This window comes from Mycteria americana (assembly GCF_035582795.1).
Source record: "Mycteria americana isolate JAX WOST 10 ecotype Jacksonville Zoo and Gardens chromosome Z unlocalized genomic scaffold, USCA_MyAme_1.0 Scaffold_18, whole genome shotgun sequence".
Lineage (NCBI taxonomy): Eukaryota > Metazoa > Chordata > Aves > Ciconiiformes > Ciconiidae > Mycteria > Mycteria americana.
Window position 1 is genome coordinate 4,490,231 of NW_027445436.1, and position 24,578 is coordinate 4,514,808.

At 42.5% G+C, this 24,578-nt stretch overlaps 1 protein-coding gene across 1 annotated transcript in view; it reads right to left on the minus strand.

Annotated features, from left to right (window-relative positions):
- The window catches only part of LOC142402969 (nuclear factor 1 B-type-like), a 186,238-nt gene that overhangs the window by 70,171 nt on the left and 91,489 nt on the right, over positions 1–24,578 (minus strand). Inside the window, exon 4 of the mRNA XM_075488997.1 lies at positions 13,263–13,316. Within this exon, the coding sequence (XP_075345112.1) occupies positions 13,263–13,316 (54 nt within the window). The remainder of the gene's footprint in view (positions 1–13,262; positions 13,317–24,578) is intronic.

Here is a 24,578-nt window from a genome sequence, read left to right on the forward strand (position 1 = left end):
TGTCTTCCTGCTGCGCAATAGAAAAAGTGTTCTGCGTTATTAAACTACCGTAATTTGTTGCAGAAACAGGCACTGTAATTATGGTAATATATAAACAGTAAAATTCTGTACTTAAAAATTGAGCACTGCAGAACATTTTGATTTTAAAGATTTGAGAGAGTGCCCTTCACCTTGGGAAGCTGACTTGCCTACTGAACAAGACTTAACATTCATATTCACAGTATTATACTGCATGCAAGAAAGCAATACTCTGTATAGTGTGTGTGGGGGGGGATGGTTTGGGTTGTTTTGGGTTTTTTTTTCCCAAGTATTCCCTAACGTACTGCCCCCATTAACATGTTAAAGATAACTTAAATGTACATTCTTACTGTGTGATTCCAAACTGTTCAGTATAGAAACTAAAGCATTTGATAACACTTTATTGTACTACTGCTTCATTGCTCTTAAAGAATGTACTATATCTTTTGATAGCATGATAACACATTGCTGTCCTTGCTAAACCTAATATAAGCACAAAGCATTGCCATTTAATAAGCTTATCTTGTCTGAGAGATGATACTCTCCAAAATGCATTTCTTTATCTATTTTTTTATGTGAATCCTATAAAAAGAAATACTTTGCCAAAAGCTGCATAGTGGAATTTCATATAATGAATCATCGATTCCCAAACCTGTAAACTAACACTAGATATCCCCCCCTTTCAATTTTATTTTTTTAGCATAAAAGACATTCTTATGAAATACATTTTCCTAACAATATTGCAAAGACCAGACCTGTGATGTTAATAATAACAGGCAAAAAGGTTAAGAGTTGAGCAGCAGTTCTGAACAAGCCACTCTAAAATAGCCTGTAAACAAGAGGAACCTGAGATAACCTCCAGTTCTTATACTTCTTCCACCCTATCCCTGGGCTATTGTTGTGGTTTAGCCCCAGTCAGAAATTAACTACCACACAGCTGCTCGCTCACCCTCCCCTCCGGTGGGATGGGGGAGAGAATCGGAAGAGCAAAAGTAAGAAAACTTGTGGGCTGAGATAAGAACAGTTTAATAATTAGAACAAAATAATAGTAATAATAATAATGAATTGTAATGAGAAGGAAAACAACAAGAGAGCAAGAGAGGAACAATAACCCAGGGAAGGAAAAAAAAAAAGTGATACAACCGTTCACCACCCGCTGACTGACGCCCAGCCTGTTGCCGAGCAGCGACCGCTACCCCCTGGCCAACTCCCCCCAGTTTATATACTGAGCATGATGTCATATGGTATGGAATAGCCCTTTGGCCAGTTTGGATCAACTATCCTAGCTGTGCCCCCTCCCAGCTTCTTGTGCGCCTGGCAGAACATGGGAAGCTGAAAAGCCCTTGACCAGTGTAAGCACTGCTTAGCAACAACTAAAACATCAGTGTGTTATCATATTATTCTCATACTAAAATCCAAAGCACAGCACTATACCAGCCACTAGGAAGAAAATTAACTCAATCCCAGCCGAAACCAGGACAATATCCACCCCTTATTCTATACCATCTACGTCATGCCCAGGTCTCATACTTTCCAATACATTCCAATTAATCACCGCCACTTTCCCTGTCTTCTGATATCACAGCTATCATTCCCTTGGTCTATGGGCCATCCCTCTAAAAGGTCCGTTGAGTTCATTTAGTCCATGACTTGGGCTCCATCTGTCATAACAGTCCTTCAGGGCAGGAGAGATGGTGTGTGGTGTTGGATTGTTGCATGCTGAAGCCAGTTCTGGTTCCATCACTGCTGCACTTTGCTTGGTTTCATCAAAGCTCATTCTTCATTAATCTGGGTGATCCTTACTGTAATACCATTGATATAGTGTATAGTAACCATAAAAGTGATGACATACAGTATTATATAGCAGTTAACATCATACCATTTAGTTCATTGGCTATTCTCACCCAAAATCAAATCCCCTTGAGGTACACATTAGACTTCCCCATCCTTTCGCAGTACCCACCAAGCGCACCCAGGTCCTTGAGCAAAACAAATCCCACGACTGGGCTTGCCTTAGCCTGAGGCATGAATAACCCAGACTGTCTTCCCCAGCATGTTTTTCATGTGCACTACAGGGACTTTATCCCCTTCTACAGTGCGTAAAAGTTTTGATTTGGCAGGGCCACCTCGATTGGCAGATCCCCTAGTGTTGACTAACCAGGTGGCCTTTGCTAAATGTGTATCCCAATGTTTGAATGTCCCACCACCCATTGCTCGCAGTGTAGTCTTTAACAGTCCATTGTATCATTCGATTTTCCCAGAGGCTGCTGCATGACAGGGGATGTGATATACCCACTCAATGCCATGCTCTTTGGCCCAGGTGTCTATGAGGTTGTTTCAGAAATGAGTCCTTTTGTCTGACTCAATTCTTTCTGGGGTGCCATGTCGCCATAGGATTTGCTTTTCAAGGCCCAGGATGGTGTTCCGGGCAGCGGCGTGGGGCACGGGATACGTTTCCAGCCATCCAGTGGTTGCTTCCACCATTGTAAGCACATAGCGCTTGCCTTGGCGGGTTTGTGGGAGTGTGATAGAATCAATCTGCCAGGCCTCACCATATTTATATTTCAGCCATCGCCCTCCATACCACAGAGGCTTTAACTGCTTGGCTTGCTTGATTGCAGCGCATGTTTCACATTCATGGATAACCTGTGCAATAGTGTCCATGGTCCAGTCCACCCCTCGATCACGAGCCCATCTATATGTTGCATCTCTTCCTTGATGGCCTGAGGTGTCATGGGCCCACCAAGCTATAAATAATTCACCCTTATGTTGCCAGTCCAGGTCCACCTGAGCCCCTTCAATCTTAGCAGCCTGATCCACCTGCTGGTTGTTTTGATGTTCCTCAGTGGCCTGACTCTTGGGTACATGAGCATCTACATGACATACTTTTACAACCAGGTTCTCTACCCAGGCAGCAACATCTTGCCACAATGCTGCAGCCCAGATGGGTTTGCCTCTGCGCTGCCAGTTGTTCTGCTTCCATTGCTGTAACCACCCCCACAGGGCATTTGCCACCATCCATGAGTCAGTACAAAGATAGAGCACTGGCCACTTTTCTCATTCAGCAATGTCTAAAGCCAACTGGATGGCCTTTACTTCTGCAAATTGGCTCGATTCACCTTCTCCTTCAGCAGTTTCTACCACTTGTCGTATAGGACTCCATACAGCAGCCTTCCACCTCCAATGCTTTCCTACAATATGACAGGACCCATCAGTGAACAGGGCATGTTGCTTCTCATTTTCTGGTCATTTATTGTACAGTGGGGCCTCCTCAGCACGCATCACCTCCTCCTCTGGTGATATTCCAAAATCTTTGCCTTCTGGCCAGTCCATGATTACTTCCAAGATTCCTGGGCAATTGGGCTTTCCTATTTGAGCCCATTGTGTGATCAGTGCAACCCACTTACTCCATGTAGCATCAGTTGCATGATGTGTAGAGGGGACCCTCCCTTTGAACATCCAACCCAGCACCGGCAGCTGGGGTGCCAGGAGGAGCTGTGCTTCAGTACCAACCACTTCTGAAACAGCTCGAACCCATTCATATGCTGCCAATATCTCTTTCTCAGTAGGAGTATAGCGGGCCTGGGATCCTCTGTATCCCGACTCCAAAACCCTATCGGTCAACCTCGAGTCTCCCCTGGTGCTTTCTGCCAGAGGCTCCAGGTAGGGCCATTCTCCCCGCCTGTGGTGTAGAGCACATTTTTTGCATCTTGCCCTGCCTGGACTGGCCCAAGGGCTACTGCATGAACTATCTCCTGTTTAATTTGTTCAAAGGCTTGTTGTTGCTCAGGGCCACATTTGAAATTGTACTTCTTCCAGGACACTTGATAGAGAGGGCTTACGATCAGCCTGTAATTTGGAATATGCATTCTCCAAAAACCCACAATGCCTAGGAAAGCTTGTGTTTCCTTTTTGCTAGTTGGTGGAGACATGGCTGTTATTTTGTTGATCACATCCATTGGGATCTGATGACGTCCATCTTGCCATTTTATTCCTAAAAACTGGATCTCTTGTGCAGGTCCCTTGACCTTACTTTGTGTTCTGGGAAAAACGGCCTTCAGGAGGATTTGGACTATTTTCTTCCCTTTCTCAAAAACTTCCTCTGCTGTGTTGCCCCACACAATAATGTCATCAATATATTGCAGATGTTCTGGAGCTTCACCCTGTTCCAGTGCTGTCTGGATCAGTCCATGACAAATGGTAGGGCTGTGTTTCCACCCCTGGGGCAGTCGATTCCAGGTGTACTGAACACCCCTCCAAGTGAAAGCAAACTGTGGCCTGCACCCTGCTGCCAAAGGGATTGAGAAGAATGCATTAGAAATATCAATTGTAGCATACCACTTGGCTGCTTTTGACTCCAGTTCATATTGCAGTTCCAGCATGTCCAGCATGGCAGCACTCAGCAGCAGCGTGACTTCATTGAGGCCACAATAGTCTACTGTTAGTCTCCACTCTCCATTAGACTTTCACACTGGCCATATGGGACTGTTAAAAGGTGAATGAGTCTTGCTGATCACTCCTTGGCTCTCCAGTCGACGAATCAGCTTATGGATGGGAATCAGGGAGTCTCGGTTGGTACGATATTGCCGCCTGTGCACTGTTGTGGTAGCAATTGGCACCTGTTGTTCTTCAACCCTCAGCAACCCCATAACAGAAGGGTCCTCTGAGAGACCAGGCCAAGTAGACAGATGTTTACTTTCCTCTGCCTCCAAGGTAGCTATACCAAAAGCCCACTGGTACCCTTTTGGGTCGTTGAACTACCCTCCCCTGAGGCAGTCTGTGCCAAGGATGCACGCAGCCTCTGGGCCAGTCACAATGAGGTGCTTTTGCCACTCATTCCCAGTTAGGCTCACTCCGGCCTCCAATACAGTTAGCTGTTGGGATGCCCCTGTCACTCCAGAAATACAGATGGGTCCTGCCCCTGTATAGCTTGATGGCATTAGGGTACACTGTGCACCAGTGTCTACTTGAGCCTTATACTCCTGTGGGTCTGATGTGCCAGGCCATCGAATCCACACAGTCCAGTAAAACCGGTTGTCCCTTTCCTCCACGTGGCTGGAGGCCAGGCACCTCTAGTCCTGGTCATAGTATTCATTACCCATTTCTTGTATATACGAGTCAGGAGTTCCTTCATTAAAATCAGGAGTAAGATCAGCCCTTCCACTCTGTCTGGGGAACTGTCCACTGGAAACCGGAGCAGCAATTTTCCTGGAAGAACCCCCTTTGGGGATCATTTTTCCTTGCAACTCATGTACCCACGCCAATAGGGTCGAGGTAGCTTTTCCATCCCACTTCCTCATGTCCTCTCCGTGGTCACACAGGTAAAACCACAGGGTGCCCCATGGTGTATACCCTCTATATCCTCTCTCTTGAGCAGAGGAACGCTGACTCCTAATAGCTGAGATACTGGTCTGTACAGGTGGAGAGTAGGACCTATCCTCTTCGAGCTGCTGGACCTCCCAGGACATTTTCTCTGTTGGACCCTCTCTGTCTTTGCAGGTCAGTATTGCCAAAGACTTGGCACATGACGATGGTGCGTTCTGTACCGAATTCCGCCACATGGGTCGCATGCTCTGGACTTCATCTGGATCTTTGGGTAACTGCTCGTCGTCCAGGTCACCATAAATCACCTCCCACACGGTTAATTCCCTCAGGTACTGGATACCTCTCTCCATGGTGGTCCACTTGCCTGGGCGATATACAACATCTTCCTTGAAGGGATATCTTTCCTTCATAGCTGACAGGAGTCGCCTCCAGAGGCTGAGGGCTTGTGCCGCTTTTCCCATCGCTTTGTCAATGCCCCCTTCCCTAGAAAGGGATCCCAGATGTTTGGCTTCCCTACCCTCTAATTCCAGGCTACTGGCCCTGTTATCCCAGCATCGGAGCAGCCAGGTGACAATGTGCTTGCCTGGACAACAGCTGAAAATTTTTTGCATGTCTCGGAGCTCACTCAGGGATAGGGATCGGGTGGTTTCCGTCTCGTTTACGACTTCTTCCTCTTCCTCCTCCTCTCCTTGAGATGACCCTGCTTTTTCATCTTCCCTTTCTAAATGAGCTGACTTTCGCTTCCAGGATTTCTTTTTGTGTATAGGGGTGACTGATACTGGCACAGGTTGGTTCCCTGGTTCAGCTGCAGCACCTGTCATGGGGATTGGAGTAACCGCAGCACCTATCTCTGGGGTCGGAGTAGCCGCAGTGCCTGTCACTGGGGTTGGAGTAGCTGCAGTGATTTGTGTCTCCCTAGAATTGCCAGGGTGACAGCATACTTTTTCCAAATATTCTACTAATTTTTCAGGATTCTGCACTTGTTCAGGGGTGAAGTTCCAAAACATTGGAGGTGCCCACCATCCTAGGCATTTGCCCATGCTATCCCACACACCCTGCCACTCATAACTATCCCGCTTGGGGCAGATCTCTGGATGATATTCTGAAATTGCTTATTAACCTTAGACAAAACTGAAACTGTATTCCCAAGAAATACCAGTAGATTTATCTTAACTACCCAAGGTTGTTCAAGATACTGAAAAGTTATTGTAATGAAGGAGGAAACATTGTAGAAGAAAGTAGCGAAGGTGCCATTCTGCATTTCCTCCATAAAAAACCTCTCAGAGGAAGAAGTATAATTGCTAATTGTCTCCACGAGGTGGTACCCGACATACAATAACGGTTTCAGTACCACACTTAGATACCAAAGTAAACCCAAGGTCACTGTTTTAGTAACAAATCTCACAGGCAAAACATCACTAATCACTGAAGAGTGCAGCAAACTGCAAAAACCAACACTGATCTTTAACACGTATAGCAAAAAAATGAGCATGGTGCAGATCAGGTAAACCAATATCGAGAACAGATAAATCAATATCATGGCCCACAACTATTAACAGATCTAAATTCCTTGATACACTCTGCTTAATCTGTTATTATCTCAAACCCTTCGAGCCCCACATTGAGCACTGAAAAGGACTGTTGTGGTTTAGCCCCAGTCAGCAATTAACTACCACACAGCCACTCGCTCACCCTCCCCCCTCTCAAGGCAAGGGGATGGGGGAGTGAAGCTGAAGTGCAAAAGTAAGAAAACTTGTGGGTTGAGATAAGAACAGTTTAATAATTGGAACAACAAAATAATAACAATAATAAATTCTAATGAGAAGGAAAACAACAAGAGAGAGAGAGGAACAAAAACCCAGGGAAGAAAAAAAAAAAAACAGTGATGCAACCGCTCACCACCCGCCGACCGACACCCAGCCCGTCCCCGAGCAGCGATCGCTACCCCCTGCCAACTCCCCCCAGTTTATATACTGGGCATGACATCATATGGTATGGAATAGCCCTTTGGTCAGTTTGGATCAACTATCCTGGCTGTGCCCTCTCCCAGCTTCTTGTGCACCTGGCAGAGCATGGGAAGCTGAAAAGTCCTTGACCAGTGTAAACACCACTTAGCAACAGCCAAAACATCAGCGTGTTATCAATATTATTCTCATACTAAAATCCAAAACACAGCACTATATCAGCTACTAGGAAGAAAATTAACTCTATCCCAGCCGAAACCAGGACAGCTCTGCACGCAAGATCTGAGTTATGATTATCAGTTTTAAGCATTTTGATTTTTTAAAATGAAAAAAATCTGAAACTATTGAAAAATATTTTCAACTTGCACTAACATGTACTGTACGGGCATTGTTCTCAAGTTACTTAAAAGCTTACCAGTTACATCTGGCTTTACAAATCTTTAACCAGCCTTTTTAATGTGTTCTGATTTAATTGCACTTTAATGAATGCCCATTTATGTTCTGCGGTATACTGTCTAGTGTCAAAACATGAAATTGCTTCCTGCTACCATTAAATATCTTCCCCCCCAATATGGCCTTGATTTTGAACATCTTATATGTTTACTATGAAGTCTAGCAAATTTCTGACTCTTTCTTATTGGATGCATTTTGGAAGCCAATATCTTGAACAGAGTAAGAAAAACATATTACCATGGATCCAAAATTTCTCCAAAGGGAACTTAGAGCAGACAACATGAGCCAAGAAGCAATGCAGATTTCAGCAGTGATGTCAGTTGTAATGGCTGAATTAAGGCCCTGGCCAACTTACAAACATCATAGAGGTGATTTTTTGTTACCACGTGATTGTCTCTGGCCTTATTGTATGGCTACAGTTCATTTTTTTCCTACAAATTGCAGTGATGTGTGTTCCCTGACCCAGTTACAAGTTGTAAGTCCCTTGACTAAATTGAATTTTAGCATAGTAAGGACCTAAGAAGGTGCCTGTCAAAATTTAAAATTAACTAGATAATATTAATAATATTATAAATCTTAACTAAAACAATCCTCTAGAATGCTGTAGCAATTTCAGGATGGTAAAGCTCAATTTAATTGAACGCAGAGCACTGCAATCCATCAAATGTGTTGCCATGCAGCCTAGCAAAAAGAAAAAAGAAGAAAAAACAAAACCACACACAAAAGGGGAACCAATATGAGTAGACAGTACCTTCTACCCAAAAGGACATGAAATGCTTTACAAGCTATAGTCAAAATTTTAAAAAGATATCAGGGAAACTGTTTTCTAACATTTCAGCAATTATCTAGTACCCAAAACAAGACTTTGGAATTCTAACTTCTAACATAACCAGTATTTAGTAAATTCGCCGTTGCATATGCTTCTGACTACAAATCATTGTGCGCACCATTGAGCATGAGTGCATCTGAAGTGAAAAAAACAGCATCTATTTAGAAAGCATATCATCACACACTAGCTTATTAGAAGACAACTAGCCTATCCAAATGAAAATGCAAAGACAGTTTTAAATAAACAGGCTGCAGAAGTCACCCAAACCAATATTCAAACAGGATGCATAGCCATCACTGGAGAAAAAAAGGAGGGGGGCTGTGGAATTTGTAGGTTTCTGATCATCAAGATAGGTGTGCTGGTTTTGGCTGGGGTAGAGTTAGTTTTCTTCATAGTAGCTAGTATGGGGCTATGTTTTGGATTTGTGCTGAAAACAGTGTTGGTAACACAGAGATGGTTTAGTTATTGCTGAACAGTGCTTACACAGAGTCAAGGCCTTTTCTGCTTCTCACCCCACCCCACCAGCGAGTAGGCTGGGGGTGCACAAGAAGTTGGGAGGGGACACAGCTGGGACAGCTGACCCCAACTGACCAAAGGGATATTCCATACCATATGACATCATGCTCAGCATATAAAGCTGGGGGAAGAAGAAGGAAGGGGGAACGTTCAGAGTGATGGCATTTTGTTGGGAAGCCAAGTAACCGTTACGCATGATGGAGCCCTGCTTTCCTGGAGATGGCTGAACACCTGCCTGCTGATGGGAAGTAGTGAATGAATTCCTTGTTTTGCTTTGCTCACATGCATGGTTTTTGCTTTACCTATTAAACTGTCTTTATCTCAACCCATGAGTTTTCTCACTTTTACCCTTCACTTTGTATAAATAACTTAATATTCATTAGCACAGGGAATTGAACCTGAGTCTTCCTCACTCCAGATAAATACCCTGACTGAGGTTTTCCAACTAATACTCTCAGTCTCCAAGTATTTTCAGTTTAGGATCTTCCCAAGCCAGATGTTGTTTCAGTCCATTTAGTAACCCTCAGTGGATTTCTCTTCCATTAACTTGTCCAGTCTCTCTTTAAACTCATGTAAGCTTTTACCAGCCAACACACTTTTAGCATCCCTGAACCAATCTGGACAAAAATAGTGTTCAAACTCCTCTCTGGAGGAAGCGTCTCTCACTCTGGTGCAGTTCATCTATCTGTTTGGAGCCAACTTAACTCCTACAAAGAAGTGACCCTTACAACCTGGCTCACAAAAAGTTTTCTGAAGAGCAAGTTTCATTCTTTTGCAATGTACCAGCTAAAAGCTGCTGAAAAATAAAACTTAGAGGAGAGTACCCCCTGGATCTTGCTACAGAAGTTATATAGCACTCCCACCACAATCTACACCATCTTAACACTGTAATATGCAATAAGAGTATTTCATGCATTTTAAGGAACCTATTATAAAGAATTCCAATACATTCACCTAACGTTCTTTTGTTTGGCAAGTGATATTACCCTCCCTTTATGGTTAAGGCAAATTACCAGAAACCCTACAAAATTCCGCACTCCAGCCAAACCTAGAAAACCCCACTTTTAACATCAACCGCCTCGCTAGCTACCAGTCAGTTTCCAACCTCCTTTTTCCTCAGCAATGTCTTTAATAAGGCAGTGGCATCCAAAGCTGAGAGCACCTGTCCCTTGCCAACATCCTGGCTCCTTGATACACAAGTATCAGATCAAAATATGATATAAGAACCTTCTGGCATTGCTGAACCCCGTGCTCCTGGCCTGGGATAGAAAACACTCCTCGGAGTGGATATTCTCTGGGATTTTGACAGAAGTGACTACATGGTCCTAATAGGAGTCTTGTTAAGTTTAGTAAGTAAAAGCAGGACATCATTCATTCTTCTCAGACTTTAAGGTATGCAGCCTCCCTCTTGTTCCCTTGAACAGTCCCAAATCTCTATCTTATCAAGTCCCACAAACCTCAGTGCTTCTTTCCTCTTTAATCCTAACACAGTACCATTTAAGGAAACAGAGAGGCTGTAAATTCATGCATCCTCAAATAGGCAGATGATATCCAGTTATGCATCCATCCAGCTCTCATCCCTTTTTAAACAAGGGGTTTCAAGGGAAGCAAGTATAGCTTCTATTTTCTCTTCCCACTCAGCAACAGATAAAAGGAATAATATCACCAACAATGTCTTCAAAGACAGATAAAATGTTGAGATCAAATTTAAAAGCAAGTAGTTTCATAATGAAACTAGACATTAATCTCTCTGCTTTACATCACTCTACCTCCTGGGAAGCTGGAGTTCTTGGAAAAGATGTCAAAGGGGTATTTTATCTCAACCCAGCAGGCGAGCCAAAAGGAAGCCCATAGGGCTTGTCTTCTCCGAGCCCTATAGTTCTAGCTTTGGCAGCAATGTTACTCCTCTGGTGATTGCCAAAGGAGAGTACAGATGGAGTTGACAATGTGGATTGGTGGGAATAGATTAACCAGAGGATGTTATCCTCACCAGTGAAATACATAACTGTACTTCCCTAACCCAAATGTTAAATGGCCCTCGAAAAAGAAAGAACACGTGAAATGAGATGAGGGTCCGGACCCTGCAGTCAGCTCCTCAAACCCATAGGCTACAGATTTGATCCTCCAAAATGAGGTGATACATTTGGCTTTTTTCCTTACACTTGCAAACAGAGATATTTTAAAATAAAAATAAATGTTCTAAAGCTGAATGGTTCCAAGTCTTACAAAACCCTAATTATCCTGAAGGAAATTTTGTGAGCTTAGTGTGTGTTTAAGTTTGCTGTTGTGACTTCTTAGATGGGGTGGATTTTGTGGTGGGTTTTTTTGTTTGTTTGTTTGTTTTAAATTGGTACGATACATCATTTGTGTCATATATTCAAGAGAGAATTAAAAGCCTTACCATATAACCCACACAGTTTGGAGGGAACAGTATCAAAGTCTGCATTCAAGAGTGATTTTAAACTTCAATATAAGCCTACACAATAAAGAAAACACTTTAAAAAAATCACTGCATATCATGAGTTTTTCTGCCTTTATCTGTCTAAAACATATCCAAAATACATACAGGAAGATTGAAGCTGTTTATATTATAGAAGCAATGGAAATTGGTTTTTAACATTATATAACCAGCTCTGATTGTTTTACCACCTTTGGCCATTCCCATCCAACATGTGTGGCATATTCCAATACTTTTGATCATATCTGTAATACAACACTATATAATCACAATGTAGATTATTTTCTGGATCTATGCAGACATTAGGGAAAACACTTATTTACATGTAACAGCCCAGCATTACACAATTATTACTTTGCTAGACTTAGTGTGATTCACTTAGCAAACTGAGTTAGCCCCAACTTCTTTCAGATAGACACTTTGAGAGCTGAAATGAGAAGATTCCTTGCCCATTAAGAAACCTGATAGTATGAGGAAGCCTCTGACACACTTGTTTGTCTTATCCTGATAAAATTAATAAAACAGTTTTACAGGATTTACCAGCATAGCCTATTTGATTACAGGAATGACTCCATAAAAATAAGAAGAGTTTTTGCACAATATGTGGAATAGCAAAATCTGGTTTTGATTTTCTCTTTTACTTTTTTTGAGAGAGGTCAGTGATTTCATGGAAACAATCACTTCAATCACCTTGCCCCAAAAAGACCATTAATACACCCTACTAACAGCATGTGAAAGCAAACAAAAACCCCAGAGCTATGAGTTGATAAGCTTTGAGAGAAAATGAACATATTTACATTTTACAAGGTATGCATTAAAAAAAAATTACAGGAAAGATGCAGCTTGTAGTTCAAGTCACAAACTTTAAAGGAAGGGCAATGTTATGTCACCCATAGTGAAAGAATAATTGTAGCATTTGGAGGTTTGAGATTGTGCTGGTTTTGGCTGGGATAGAGTTAGTTTTCTTCATAGTAGCTTGTATGGGGCTATTTTTTAGATTTGTGCTGAAAACAGTGTTGATAATACAGGGATGTTTTAGTTACTGCTGAGCAGTGCTTACACAGGCCTTTTCTGCTTCTCACCCCACCCCACCAGCAAGTAGGCTGGGGGTGCACAAGAAGTTGGGAGGAGACACAGCTAGGACAGCTGACCCAAACTGACCAAATGGATATTCCATACCATATGATGTCATGCTCAGCAATAAAAACAGGAGGGGAAGTTTGCTGGGGTTGCCATTGCTCAGGGACTTGCAGGTCATCAGTCAGCTGGTGGTAAACTTTTTTTTTTTTTTTTTAATTTAACCCTTGAGTTTTTGCACTTTTACCCTTCTGATTCTCTCCCCCATCCCACTGGGGGGAGTGAGTGAGCAGCTGTGTGGTGCTTAGTTGCTGGCTGGGGTTAAACCACAGAGATTAATGTTATTTAGGTTCTTGTTTCCTTGTTTTTCTGCCCATCCCCCACTTATGAATTTCTAAGAAGCAGCAAAAGAAAAATTCTTTTGATTGAGCAAGTCTTAATGAAACCACAACTGAGGCATTGCCAGTCCAAGAGAGCTAATATCATCCCACTTTATCCTCATTATATGTACTTACCAGTGCAAAATACATTGCTGACCAATTATGTTCTCTTTAACTATTAACAGTAATATCTCTCTTCTTGGACAAAGTTAGATTGCATGTGTCTTGGAACTCATATTTACCTGGTGGATTCCTGGCAGGATCACTGTGGCTTGGACTTCCTGATTGTCCAGAATCTGTAAAGAAATAAAAGAAAACAAATAAAATAATAATAGTAAATTAAAAAAAAAACAAATAACCCAAACCACAGAGTAATATGTTTTGAAATTATCATTTAATACCCTCCTTTAATATCCTCCTTCAGTATTAAACTAGTACTTAACTTTGTGCTTTAAAAGTCATTTCCCTGCCTTTCTATATGAAGGCATTACTGTACGAACACATTATATGTAACTCATTTTATACAAAACTAGAAATACTGTGAAAGATGTAATGATTCTGACAGAAGGAACTCAAAGATCACTGAATTAGGACAAGAAAGTCATTCAGGTAAATATTCAGGATGTAGACAAAGGTACCTTTTCATTCCCTTCTCTTCCATCCCCCAAATATTATATTGCATAACCATCAAAGTAAGACTGCTTTTTCTGATAAAATGACCAGAAAAACATACTAGACAAGACAAGTAACAGAATTTGTTATAGTGAATCCTGGTTTTTTTACCCTTCCTTTAAAACATGAACGCATTGGTTGACTCCACAGACACAGAGACTGCACTGATGACCAATTTGATACAGTTCATTTCACTATGAAATGAAGTTGATGCAACATAAGAACTGACAAAACCCAAACCCCCTGGACTTCAAAGAATACATTCTCCTCCTGATAGGTGCACCTAATGAATCAAGAGAATAATACAATTTGATGTTAACACAGTAAATTTTACTGTTAGCAGCTTCTAACAAGCATAATCAGCTGCCCCTGACCCAGGGTACTTAGAGCCTTTACTGCAGCTATGCCCTAATTAGGGAGGGTCAAGTACCCTTTTAGCTGGTGCTAGGGCCAGACCTTATATAAGATCTAGGTCTGCAATGCACCTTCTAGAGTGCAGTCAACATTGTCTTTGAAGAGCTGTGAAGGAGTTACAGGAGGAAGTCAGTAGGCTTGTAAGTGCACTGTCCTCTAAACTGAAGAAAGGACAAATATGCCTTCAAGCAAAGCATCTGGGCCACCTGACTCTAAACTGTGGAAGACCACCAGAAAGAAGCAGCAAGTGATGGTAACGGGTGATTCCCTGATGTAGGGGACAGAGATACCCATCTGCCCACCTGACCTATCATCTAGAGAGGCTTGCTGCTTTCTGGGGGCCCAGATGCAGAATATTGTGCAGAGGCTGCCCCCTACTGTTCCATGTGAATCTGTGAGTGAACAGGAAGACCTGACACCATACAAGCATCACCCTGATGCTGTTAAAGTCTCCACATATCTGTTGGGGGTTGACTTCAGTCACTACTGTGAACAAAAAGTATTATGACTACCTCCCAAACTGTCATCCTTAAGTGGGTACATCATAGCAAATTTGAGCCTAGTTTTGTACCAGTGTAAAGACCATACCAACTGCAACTTTTTACCTTTTAAAGCTTGTCAGCTCAGAACACTGTCATGGTAGTAAAGACTATATAGCAATGAAGAAGCAAAACACTTCCTCCACTTAAAAAAATTTAAAAAATTGCAAAAATACAAAACCCCAAAAAGATAGTCTTCTATCTGTATATTTGTAAAGGTTACTGTTAATTATTTTCCTAGTTTTACTATGCACCTACATTCTAGCACCCATGGCATTTTAATCAGAAAAAACAACCAATTAGATTGATAAGTTTCCAGTGACTTGTAGCAAATTAAATTTTCAAAAGCAACTTTATTGTATAAGTTACCATTTCTAGAGCTGATAGAATTAAAGCTGTATAATAAGTTAAGGTTACATGCATTGTCCTCACCATCTCTAATGATCTTAAGATATTTGTCAAGGTGCAACAAGGGGGATAACACAGCTGGCAGGGCAAGGGCCTCACTAGTCAGGGTCCAATCCCAAGCGAGGCAAGCAGGACAGACTCAGATATAGCAGCCAGGTTCAATCAAGAGTCCAGATCCTTAGGTGAGCTCATGGCAATGAGGCAGTTCCAAGGTCAAGCCAGGAAGTTAATCTGCAGGTCAGGGACAGGTCTGGTGAGAATAGCCAGGGTCAGACACAGTCCATTGATCACCAGGTAGGTCTGAGGTCAAACCAGGAAGTCAGTTTGTGGGTTAGGGTCCAGATTAACAAGGTCTATGGTTAGGTACATACATGGCTGTAGTTCAGCTGAAGACAGAGAATGAAGGCCCAGGCCTGAGCTAAAATAGGGCTCCTAGGCCCATGGGTAGAGGGTGTGGGTGGAGACTGCAGGTGAGGCTAGTCAGGGCCATTACAACTATTAGCACACTTGGGGCCCTAACATTGCTTATCATATATATATTAGCAATGTTTTATTGTATTTAATATCTACTAAAACAATACTATAAACAAGACACTGGAATTTGCCTTCTAGAAGTATGTTAAATTGAGGGGACTTCCCCCCACACACATTTTTAAAGGCTACTGTATTTACCAGAATGACTTTCACTGAGTTTGGCTAACAGGCTATCTGTTAGAAAATGTTAACTTGCAACCATTTTCTTTACTGTGTAAACCCACAGATTTTCTGTATGAATCACAGTTCACACAGAGAGGAAAGCAGCACTTCACAAAAGCAAAGAGGCCTTCCCTGTGAGACAGACATGTCTGCAGGATGAAGTTTCACATCTGTTTCCCAACAGTACAGATTTCATTTGCAATATATGTTCCCTTTCATTACACATAGATTGAAGCTGTGCACTACAGAATTACTTTTTTAAAAAATAATTTCATTATTATCCATACTCTACAAGTCATCCTTCTGAATTCACCAGGATTGCTATAGAATAGAATACTATTATTTCACTTGGTAAGTATACCAGGCTCTAGCTCTACATTTTTTTAAATGTACTTATATTCATACAAATGATGCTAAATGGGAAGTTTGGAAAACTGAAGTCAGACATTTAGCTACAAGACTTGGAGCAACAGCTTATGACTCTCTACATGACACTGATCTTCCAAACTCCATCAGCCATGTTGTGAAAGGAACATTCATTGCTAGACTGCAAAGACTCCATCATACCCTCCAATTTTATGAAGAAGGATTCTCATTGGTGTTAGCTTCAGTCAGCTTGTATACCTGGTTTCTACAAATTTAAAGAAGTCATTTGTGTGCAAAAACTCTTAAACTGACACAAAAATAATGCCCCTGATTACTACTGATGTGGAGAATATTCAAATCTCAAGGAAGCCTTCTTATCTCAGTAAAAAAAAACCATTTTGGCCATATAAAAACAGGATCACAGAGTATTTAAACTCAAAGGATCATGGGATATGCTTCCAAGCACACACATGTAAGTGCAGAAACAGTGAGGACACAGTGACCTGGGGCTTAGTTGCCGAAATGCCTGAATGTCAGTCTGGCTAATCCAGTTTATCAAACTTGAGTGCTGTTAGCAGTGAAGACATAACATGCAATGCATAGGGGATTTAGAACAGCAAAGGTCATGACTGACTTCCAGGTTCATCTCCTATTTTAGACCTGCTGCTGCCAAGTCACCAAACTGGCCATTGTCAAGACTGTTAATTTTTTTTTAAAGTGTTTTAATTTGGTAAATAAAAAGTGGTAATTAAATCAACATTTTGTAATGTCTTTCTGATTTATAATCTAATTTAAATTAATTGACTCAGCCTTTGTTTAGTTTTTAAACTTCCTTAGTTAAAAAGTGGAATTCTGGGAGTAAATCCAGTTTTTGTACAAATGAAACAAATCCAAGGACCTAGAAACACTTTTTAGAACCAAAATAGCAATAGGAATACTTATCTTTTCAGCTTTGCGGCCCATGTACAGAATTTTTTTTTTAATTTCCACATTTATGTACAATAAATCATGACACTTATTCAAAATATTTCTTATTCAATTTATAAAGATCATATGTAGCTCTTTTTGGAAACTGAAAAACTTTCCCCATCTATGTTGTAAGATACATTGTGCATGGGATTTAAATTTATTTATATTTTTTTAATGCCCTGAAACAGATGCTTACTGTATTTCATAATATTAGCTAACATCTTTTTTGTCATGTACTTAAGAATACTTAAGAAGCAATTTACATAGGTATCTCGCCACATGTGGATGAATGTGAAAAATGAAGTTTCCTTCCCAAACTTGCTGAATTCAGTAGGAAAAGATAAGATGTGAATGCTTAATTTTATCCACCTGGAAGATACTGTGAATGCTAGTTATACTCTTTGACACTGAGTTGCTCTTGGAAACCAAGAAATCTTTTATGTTTAGGTATGTGCCATAAAGGGCCTTCATTATAGATCCTTCAGAAAAAAAAAGCAGAAGATAGAACACAGTGAAAGACTTATTTTGGGGGTTAGAAAACTATATACAATGTACTGTATGAATGAAAATGTTCATATTCTCAGGTAAGGAAGAGAAATTTGCTTGCATGTATCTTTGACCAATTAATAAACTGGTTTCACAGGCCATTCCATTCCTTTGTAAAAGACACAAAGAATGACCCTCATTTTCATGTACTGTATCTAAGTAATAATGGGGGTGGGGGGGATCTTGGCCTTATGGAAGGCAACAGGAATTTTGCCATTGACTCTCATACAGCCAGTATTTAATTTTCTCTTAGTAGTTGAGGTCAGTAATGCAACAAGAGTTCAGGGAGAGAAAATGCTTTCCACTACATAAGACTATTTCTAAACATGGGAGAATAATGATGACTGAAAACAATCACTTTTGTTCACTATGGGTTGATGTGAGCAGCCCAAAAGGCAGCCTGGTTAGAAGGGGAAAATTGCTGAACAAAAGAAAATGTCTGCCAGCCTGGGAACTGTGAGCCTGGGAACTAGGCCTGGGAACCAGAAGTATCCTTAAAAAGTGCAGCTGGCATCCTTGAAGTGAAGCTGGGTACCTAGAAACAGGAGACATCCTGAGATACCATCGATAAGCACAAAAACAAGGAACTGTAACAGCAACTTATTGTCTGAAAAGGTGAAAAATAGTCTGGAAAAAAGAGGAAAACATCCTGAGAAAGTAAGAAGCGGTAACTGCCATTGGCTGTTCTAACTGCAAGAACAGGAAAACAGTCTGGAAAAATAAAAATTGGTCTAAGAGAACAGAAATCATCATCATCTATTGGCTGTTATAGATGAAAAATCAAAATTAACAGCATCTATTGGCTTCTCAGTGTCATGGTGTCCTATGACCTCTTATGTCTCCAGGATATAAAAAGGACTTATATTATCCAAAATGGAGCTTCTCTTTCTGAGAACGTCCTGTGCTGCACATACTTTTCCTTTCCTAAACAGGTTGAATTCTCCACATGAACTTTCTATGAGATCTTGGCCTCTCACCAGGGACACCTAGCTGACTCCAAACTCCATGACGTGGATCGTCTTTAAAGTGAGACTCTGCTATTCTATTGGTCCTCCTCTGGAAACACTTCTGGGGTTGGTTCAGTTTGTACTCCCAACTTTGGGATGGTTGAGTCAGCAGAACTGCCACCCTAGACTTCCGGAGGGCAGACTTTGGCCTGTATAGGAGACTGGTCAACAGAGTCCCCTGGGAGGCAGCCCTAAAGGGCAAAGGAGTCCAGAAAGGCTGGACATTCTTTAAGGAGGAAGTCCTAAAGGCACAAGAGCAGGCTGTCCCCAAGTGCCGAAAGATGAGCCGGCGGGGAAGAAGACTGGCCTGGCTGACTAGAGAGCTTTGGCTAGAACTCAGGAAAAAGAGGAGAGTCTACAACCTTTGGAAGAAGGGGCAGGCAACTCAGGAGGACTACAAAGGTGTAGCAAGGCTGTGCAGGGAGAAAATTAGAAGGGCCAAAGCTGAGCTAGAGCTCAATCTGGCTGCTGCCGTAAAAGACAACAAAAAATACTTCTTCAAACACATTAGCAGCCAAAGGAGAGCTAAGGAGAATCTCCAGCCTCTAGTAGATGGGGGAGGGAACACAGTGACCAAGGATGAGGAAAAGGCTGAGGTACTTAATGCCTTCTTTGCCTCAGTCTTTAATAGTAGGGCCAATTGTTCTCTGGGTACCCAGCCCCCCGAGTCAGAAGATAGGAACGGGAGCCCCCATAATCAGGGGGGAAATGGTTAGTGACCTGCTGCACCACTTAGACATTCACAAGTCTATGGGGCCTGATGAGATCCACCCAAGGGTACTGAAGGAACTGGCAGAAGTGCTCACCAAGCCCCTTTCCATCATTTACCAGCAGTCCTGGCTAACTGGGGACGTCCCAGTTGACTGGAGATTAGCGAATGTGACACCCATCTACAAGAAGGGCCGGAAGGAGGACCCGGGGAACTACAGGCCTGTCAGCCTGACCTTGGTGCCGGGGAAGCTGATGGAGCAGATCATCCTGAGTGCCATCACGCGGCATGTAGAGGATAACCAAGGGATCAAGCCCAGCCAGCATGGGTTTAGGAAAGGCAGGTGCTGCTTGACCAACCTGATCTCCTTCTACAACAAGGTGACCTGCCTAGTGGATGAGGGAAAGGCTGTGGATGTTGTCTATCTAGACTTCAGTAAAGCCTTTGACACGGTTTCCCACAGCATTCTCCTGGAGAACCTGGCTGCTCATGGCTTGGATGGGTGTACTCTTCTCTGGGTAAAGAACTGGCTGGCTGGCTGGGCCCAAAGAGTGGTGGTGAATGGAGTTTACTCCACTTGGCGGCCGGTCACAAGCGGTGTTCCCCAGGGCTCGGTGTTGGCACCAGTTCTGTTGAATATCTTTATCAATGATCTGGACAAAGGGATCGAGTGCACCCTCAGTAAGTTTGCAGATGACACCAAGTTGTGCGGGAGTGTTGATCTGCTGGAGGGTAGGAAGGCTCTGCAAAGGGACCTGGACAGGCTGGATCAATGGGCCGAGGCCAATTGTATGAGGTTCAACAAGGCTAAGTGCAAGGTCCTGCACTTGGGTCACAACAACCCCATGCAACGCTACAGGCTTGGGGAAGAGTGGCTGGAAAGCTGCCAGGCAGAAAAGGACCTGGGGGTGTTGGTTGACAGCTGGCTGAATATGAGCCAGCAGTGTGCCCAGGCGGCCAAGAAAGCCAACAGCATCCTGGCTTGTATCAGGAATAGTGTGGCCAGCAGGACTAGGGAAGTGATTGTACCTCTGTACTCGGCACTAGTGAAGCAGCACCTCGAATACTGTGTTCGGTTTTGGGTCCCCCACTACAAGAGAGACATTGAGGTGCTGGAGCGTGTCCATAGAAGGGCAACGAAGCTGGTGAAGGGTCTATAGCAGAAGTCTTATGAGGAGCGGCTGAGGGAACTGGGGTTGTTTAGCCTGGAGAAGCAGAGGCTGAGGGGAGACCTTATTGCTCTCTACAACTACCTGAAAGGAGGTTGTAGAGAGGTGGGGGTTGGTCTCTTCTCCCAGGTAACAAGTGATAGGACAAGAGGAAACGGCCTCAAGTTGCGCCAGGGGAGGTTTAGACTGGATATTAGGAAATTTTACTTCACTGAAAGGGTTATCTAGCATTGGAACAGGCTGCCCAGGGAAGTGGTTGAGTTGCCATCCCTGGAAGTATTTAAAAGATGTTTGGATGAGGTGCTTAGGGACATGGTATAGTGGTGGTCTTCGTAGTGTTAGGTTTATGGTTGGACTCGATGATCTTAACGGTCTTTTCCAACCTATACGGTTCTGTGATTCTGTGAGTCCCCCTCTGGGATCCGTGCCACAAAAATGATCAGAGGGCTGGAACACCTCTCCAATGAAGAAAGGCTGAGAGAGTTGGGGTTGTTCAGCCTGGGGAAGAGAAGGCTCTGGGGAGACCATATTGTGGCCTTTCAATACTTAAAGGGGGATTATAAGAAAGACGGGGACAGTTTTTACCAGGGCCTGTAGTGACAGGACAATGGGGCAACAGTTTTAAAATGCAAGAGGGCAGATTTTGATTGGACATAAGGAAGACTTTTTTTTACAATGAGGGTGGTAGGACACTGGAACAGGTTGCCCAGAGAAGTTGTGGATGCCCCATCTCTGGAAGTGTTCAAGGTCGGGTTGGACAGGGCTTTGAGGAACCTGATCTAGTGAAAGATGTGCCTGCCCATGGCAGGGGGTTGGACTCGATGATCTTTAAAGGTCCCTTCCATCCCAAACCATTCTATGATTCTATTGATTGTTGCTATATGTTTGATTGTTGCTATTATTGATTGCTGCCATACTATTGATTGATACTGTATTAGTGATTGCTGATAATAATTTGTAATAGCTTGATATATATATTTGCTTTATTAATCATAGGTATACTTGTTAGTGGTGATTTTTTTGTGGTAATATATCTGCTAGTGGTGATTTGTGTGGTATTTGTGGTAATCTGTAATAAAGTAGAAAAATTAAGAGAATAAAAGCCTCCATGTCCTTGTGTATTATGGAATCCTATGAACCCACGGTCACAATCTCTGCACACCCGCAGGCTGGGTAAACCTTTAGACTGTGACAGGGGTCTGAACCAACGGCTGTTGAAATCAGTGGAAAGACTCTTAGGTGCTCCAGTGGGCTTTGGATAAGGCTGTAGCTGAAAAGCACAAAATAAAGCAGTGTTTAACAGATACTGTAGGGTAAAAATGCATTTTTCTTTTTAATAGGAAGAACTACATTGTATCTTCCAATAAAATATACAGTAATAAAAGCTAGATTTCTCAACCTTTCAAAACATTACAGTCATAACACTAATTTGCAAGTCTATAACATCATCTAACCAAGGCCCACAAAGTAGTTTATAAATACTAATTAATGGGGAGGTTTATGAAGCTTCTATGTGTGTATTGAGTTGACATTGCAAGGGTGGGGGGGCACTACAGGGGTGGCCTCTGTGAGAAGGGAGCAGGGGCTGCCCTGCGCTGAACACAGCCGGTTCCAAAGCTGAGTCCATCAACAAAACTGGTGGTGCCTCTGTAAAAACATGTTTAAGAAAGGGCAAAATGCTGCATGGCAGTGTAAAGAAGGAGGGGGGGGTTGGAAAGAAACAATCCTGTGAACACCAAGGTCGGTGTATAAGGAGGGGGAGGACATACTCCAGGCTCTGGAGCAGATTCCCCTGCAGCCCATGGAAGAGACTACACTGGAGCAGTTGGACATTTCTTGCAGGACTGCAGCCCATGCAGAGGACACACTGGAGCAGTTTTTCCTGAAGGACTGTATCCTATGGACATGACCCATGCTGGAGCAGGGGAAAAGTGAGAGGAGGAAGGAGTGGCAGAGAAGAACTGTTATAGACTGACCACAGCCTCCCATTCCCCATCCCCTCTGCGCCACTCAGGGAGGGGGGAGGATGTAGAGGAGTTGGGAATGAAGGAGTGAAGCCGAGCCTGGAAAAAAATGGGGTGTGGGGGGGGGCGCGCAGTGGAAGGTGTTGTTTTAATTTGTCTTTGTTTCTACCTATTTTAATTTGCAATAAATTAAATTAATTTTCCCCAAGTAGAGTCTTTTTTGCCCATGACAGTAACTGGTAAGGGATCTCCCTGTCTTTATCTTGACCCACGAGCTTTCTCATCCTATTTTCTCCCCCATCCTGTTGAGGAGGAGGAGTGAGAGAGCAGCTGGATAGGCATCTGGCAGTTGGCCAAAGTCAACCCTCCACAATGAGATAAACATTCTATAGAAAGAAATGTCTTAAAACAGTAAGTATGCCATGGCACAACACACTAATTGGGAGAAATAAACAGCAATTACACTACAATGTTGCATTTTAAGAACCATAGGAACTTTAAGATGAGACTGGAACAGACTTTCCTTGAACATTTCACTGTTTAGTGTTTCGTCAAGCCAACATCAGGTAATATTAGCTCTGCCAGTAAGTATAAGTGTGTTTAGGAGCCAAAACCGAAATTAATATTTTCTTAAGAAAAAAAAAATTAATAATGTTTAACCACTTGAATACCATTGTAATGCGTCTAGATACTGTAAGATTTATCAAAGCATCTTCTAATTTGGATTTATAATGTACAGTGCTATAGCAACTATATCATAGATTTCAATTTCCATTTTATTTTATTGTTATAACTGATGGTTAAAAAACAATATCTAGCATAACAGAAGATGGCATCTGTGAGTTTTTTAAACATCATGCTGTCTGTACATTAATAAGTATTTTTCATCTTGAGTTTTCAAATTGATGCCACATGAATTTTTTAATCACTGGGATATTTATGTCTAATATAGGTGAAGTATGAGAAGACTGATACAAAACATCATAGTTCTATGTATTTGTAAGTAAGATTGTTTTTTATTTCCGATACCCAGTGCATTGTAGCTACATAACAGATTAGAGTATGATCCTATGGCAGAAATATTCTAAAATAGGTACCTCTCAGGCCAAAGTATTTAAAATGGTCTTTGTCCATACTTGCATCATGTCAAAAGAGACATCATGGTCCTAATTCTGTTAAACAAACAGCCCTAAAACCAGTGGAAAAATGTCCAGATATAAACCCTATACTTATTAATATTAAGTTCTAATGCCAGCTATGATGTGAATCAAAGAATAAAAACAAAAAACCAAAACTTGTCCATCTTAAAAATGAGCAAGTATACGGAGATGGTTTGCTTGGTGATATGAATTCTATATCAGTCTAATATCATAATTCATAAATAACCTTAAAAGAAAAGGACAGTGAAGCTCATATGTCAATAATACCAGCAGTTTCCTCTGTATTAGAACAAAATGAACTATTCTAGATGAACTATTCTATAAGCAGATGGGAGAAGCCTCACGATCGCTAGCCCTTGTTCTTGTAGGGGACTTCAACCTGCTGGATGTCTGCTGGAAATACAATACAGCAGAGAGGAAACAGTCTAGGAGGTTCCTAGAGCGTGTGGCAGATGATAACTTCCTGACACAGCTGGTGAGCGAGCCAACTAGGGAAGGTGTCCCGCTGGACCTGTTGTTCACGAACAGAGAAGGACTTGTGAGCCATGTGATGGTTGGAGGCTGTCTTGGGCAGAGTGATCACAAAATGAGAGAGTTTTTGATACTTGGAGAAGCGGCGAGGGGGGTCAGCAGAACTGCCACCTTAGACTTCCGGAGGGCAGACTTTGGCCTGTTTAGGAGACTGGTCGAGAGAGTCCCCTGGGAGGCAGCCCTAAAGGGCAAAGGAGTCCAGGAAGGCTGGACATTCTTTAAGGAGGAAGTCCTAAAGGCACAAGAGCAGGCTGTCCCCAGGTGCCGAAAGACGAGCCGGCGGGGAAGAAGACTGGCCTGGCTGACTAGAGAGCTTTGGCTAGAACTCAGGAAAAAGAGGAGAGTCTACAACCTTTGGAAGAAGGGGCAGGCAACTCAGGAGGACTACAAAGGTGTAGCAAGGCTGTG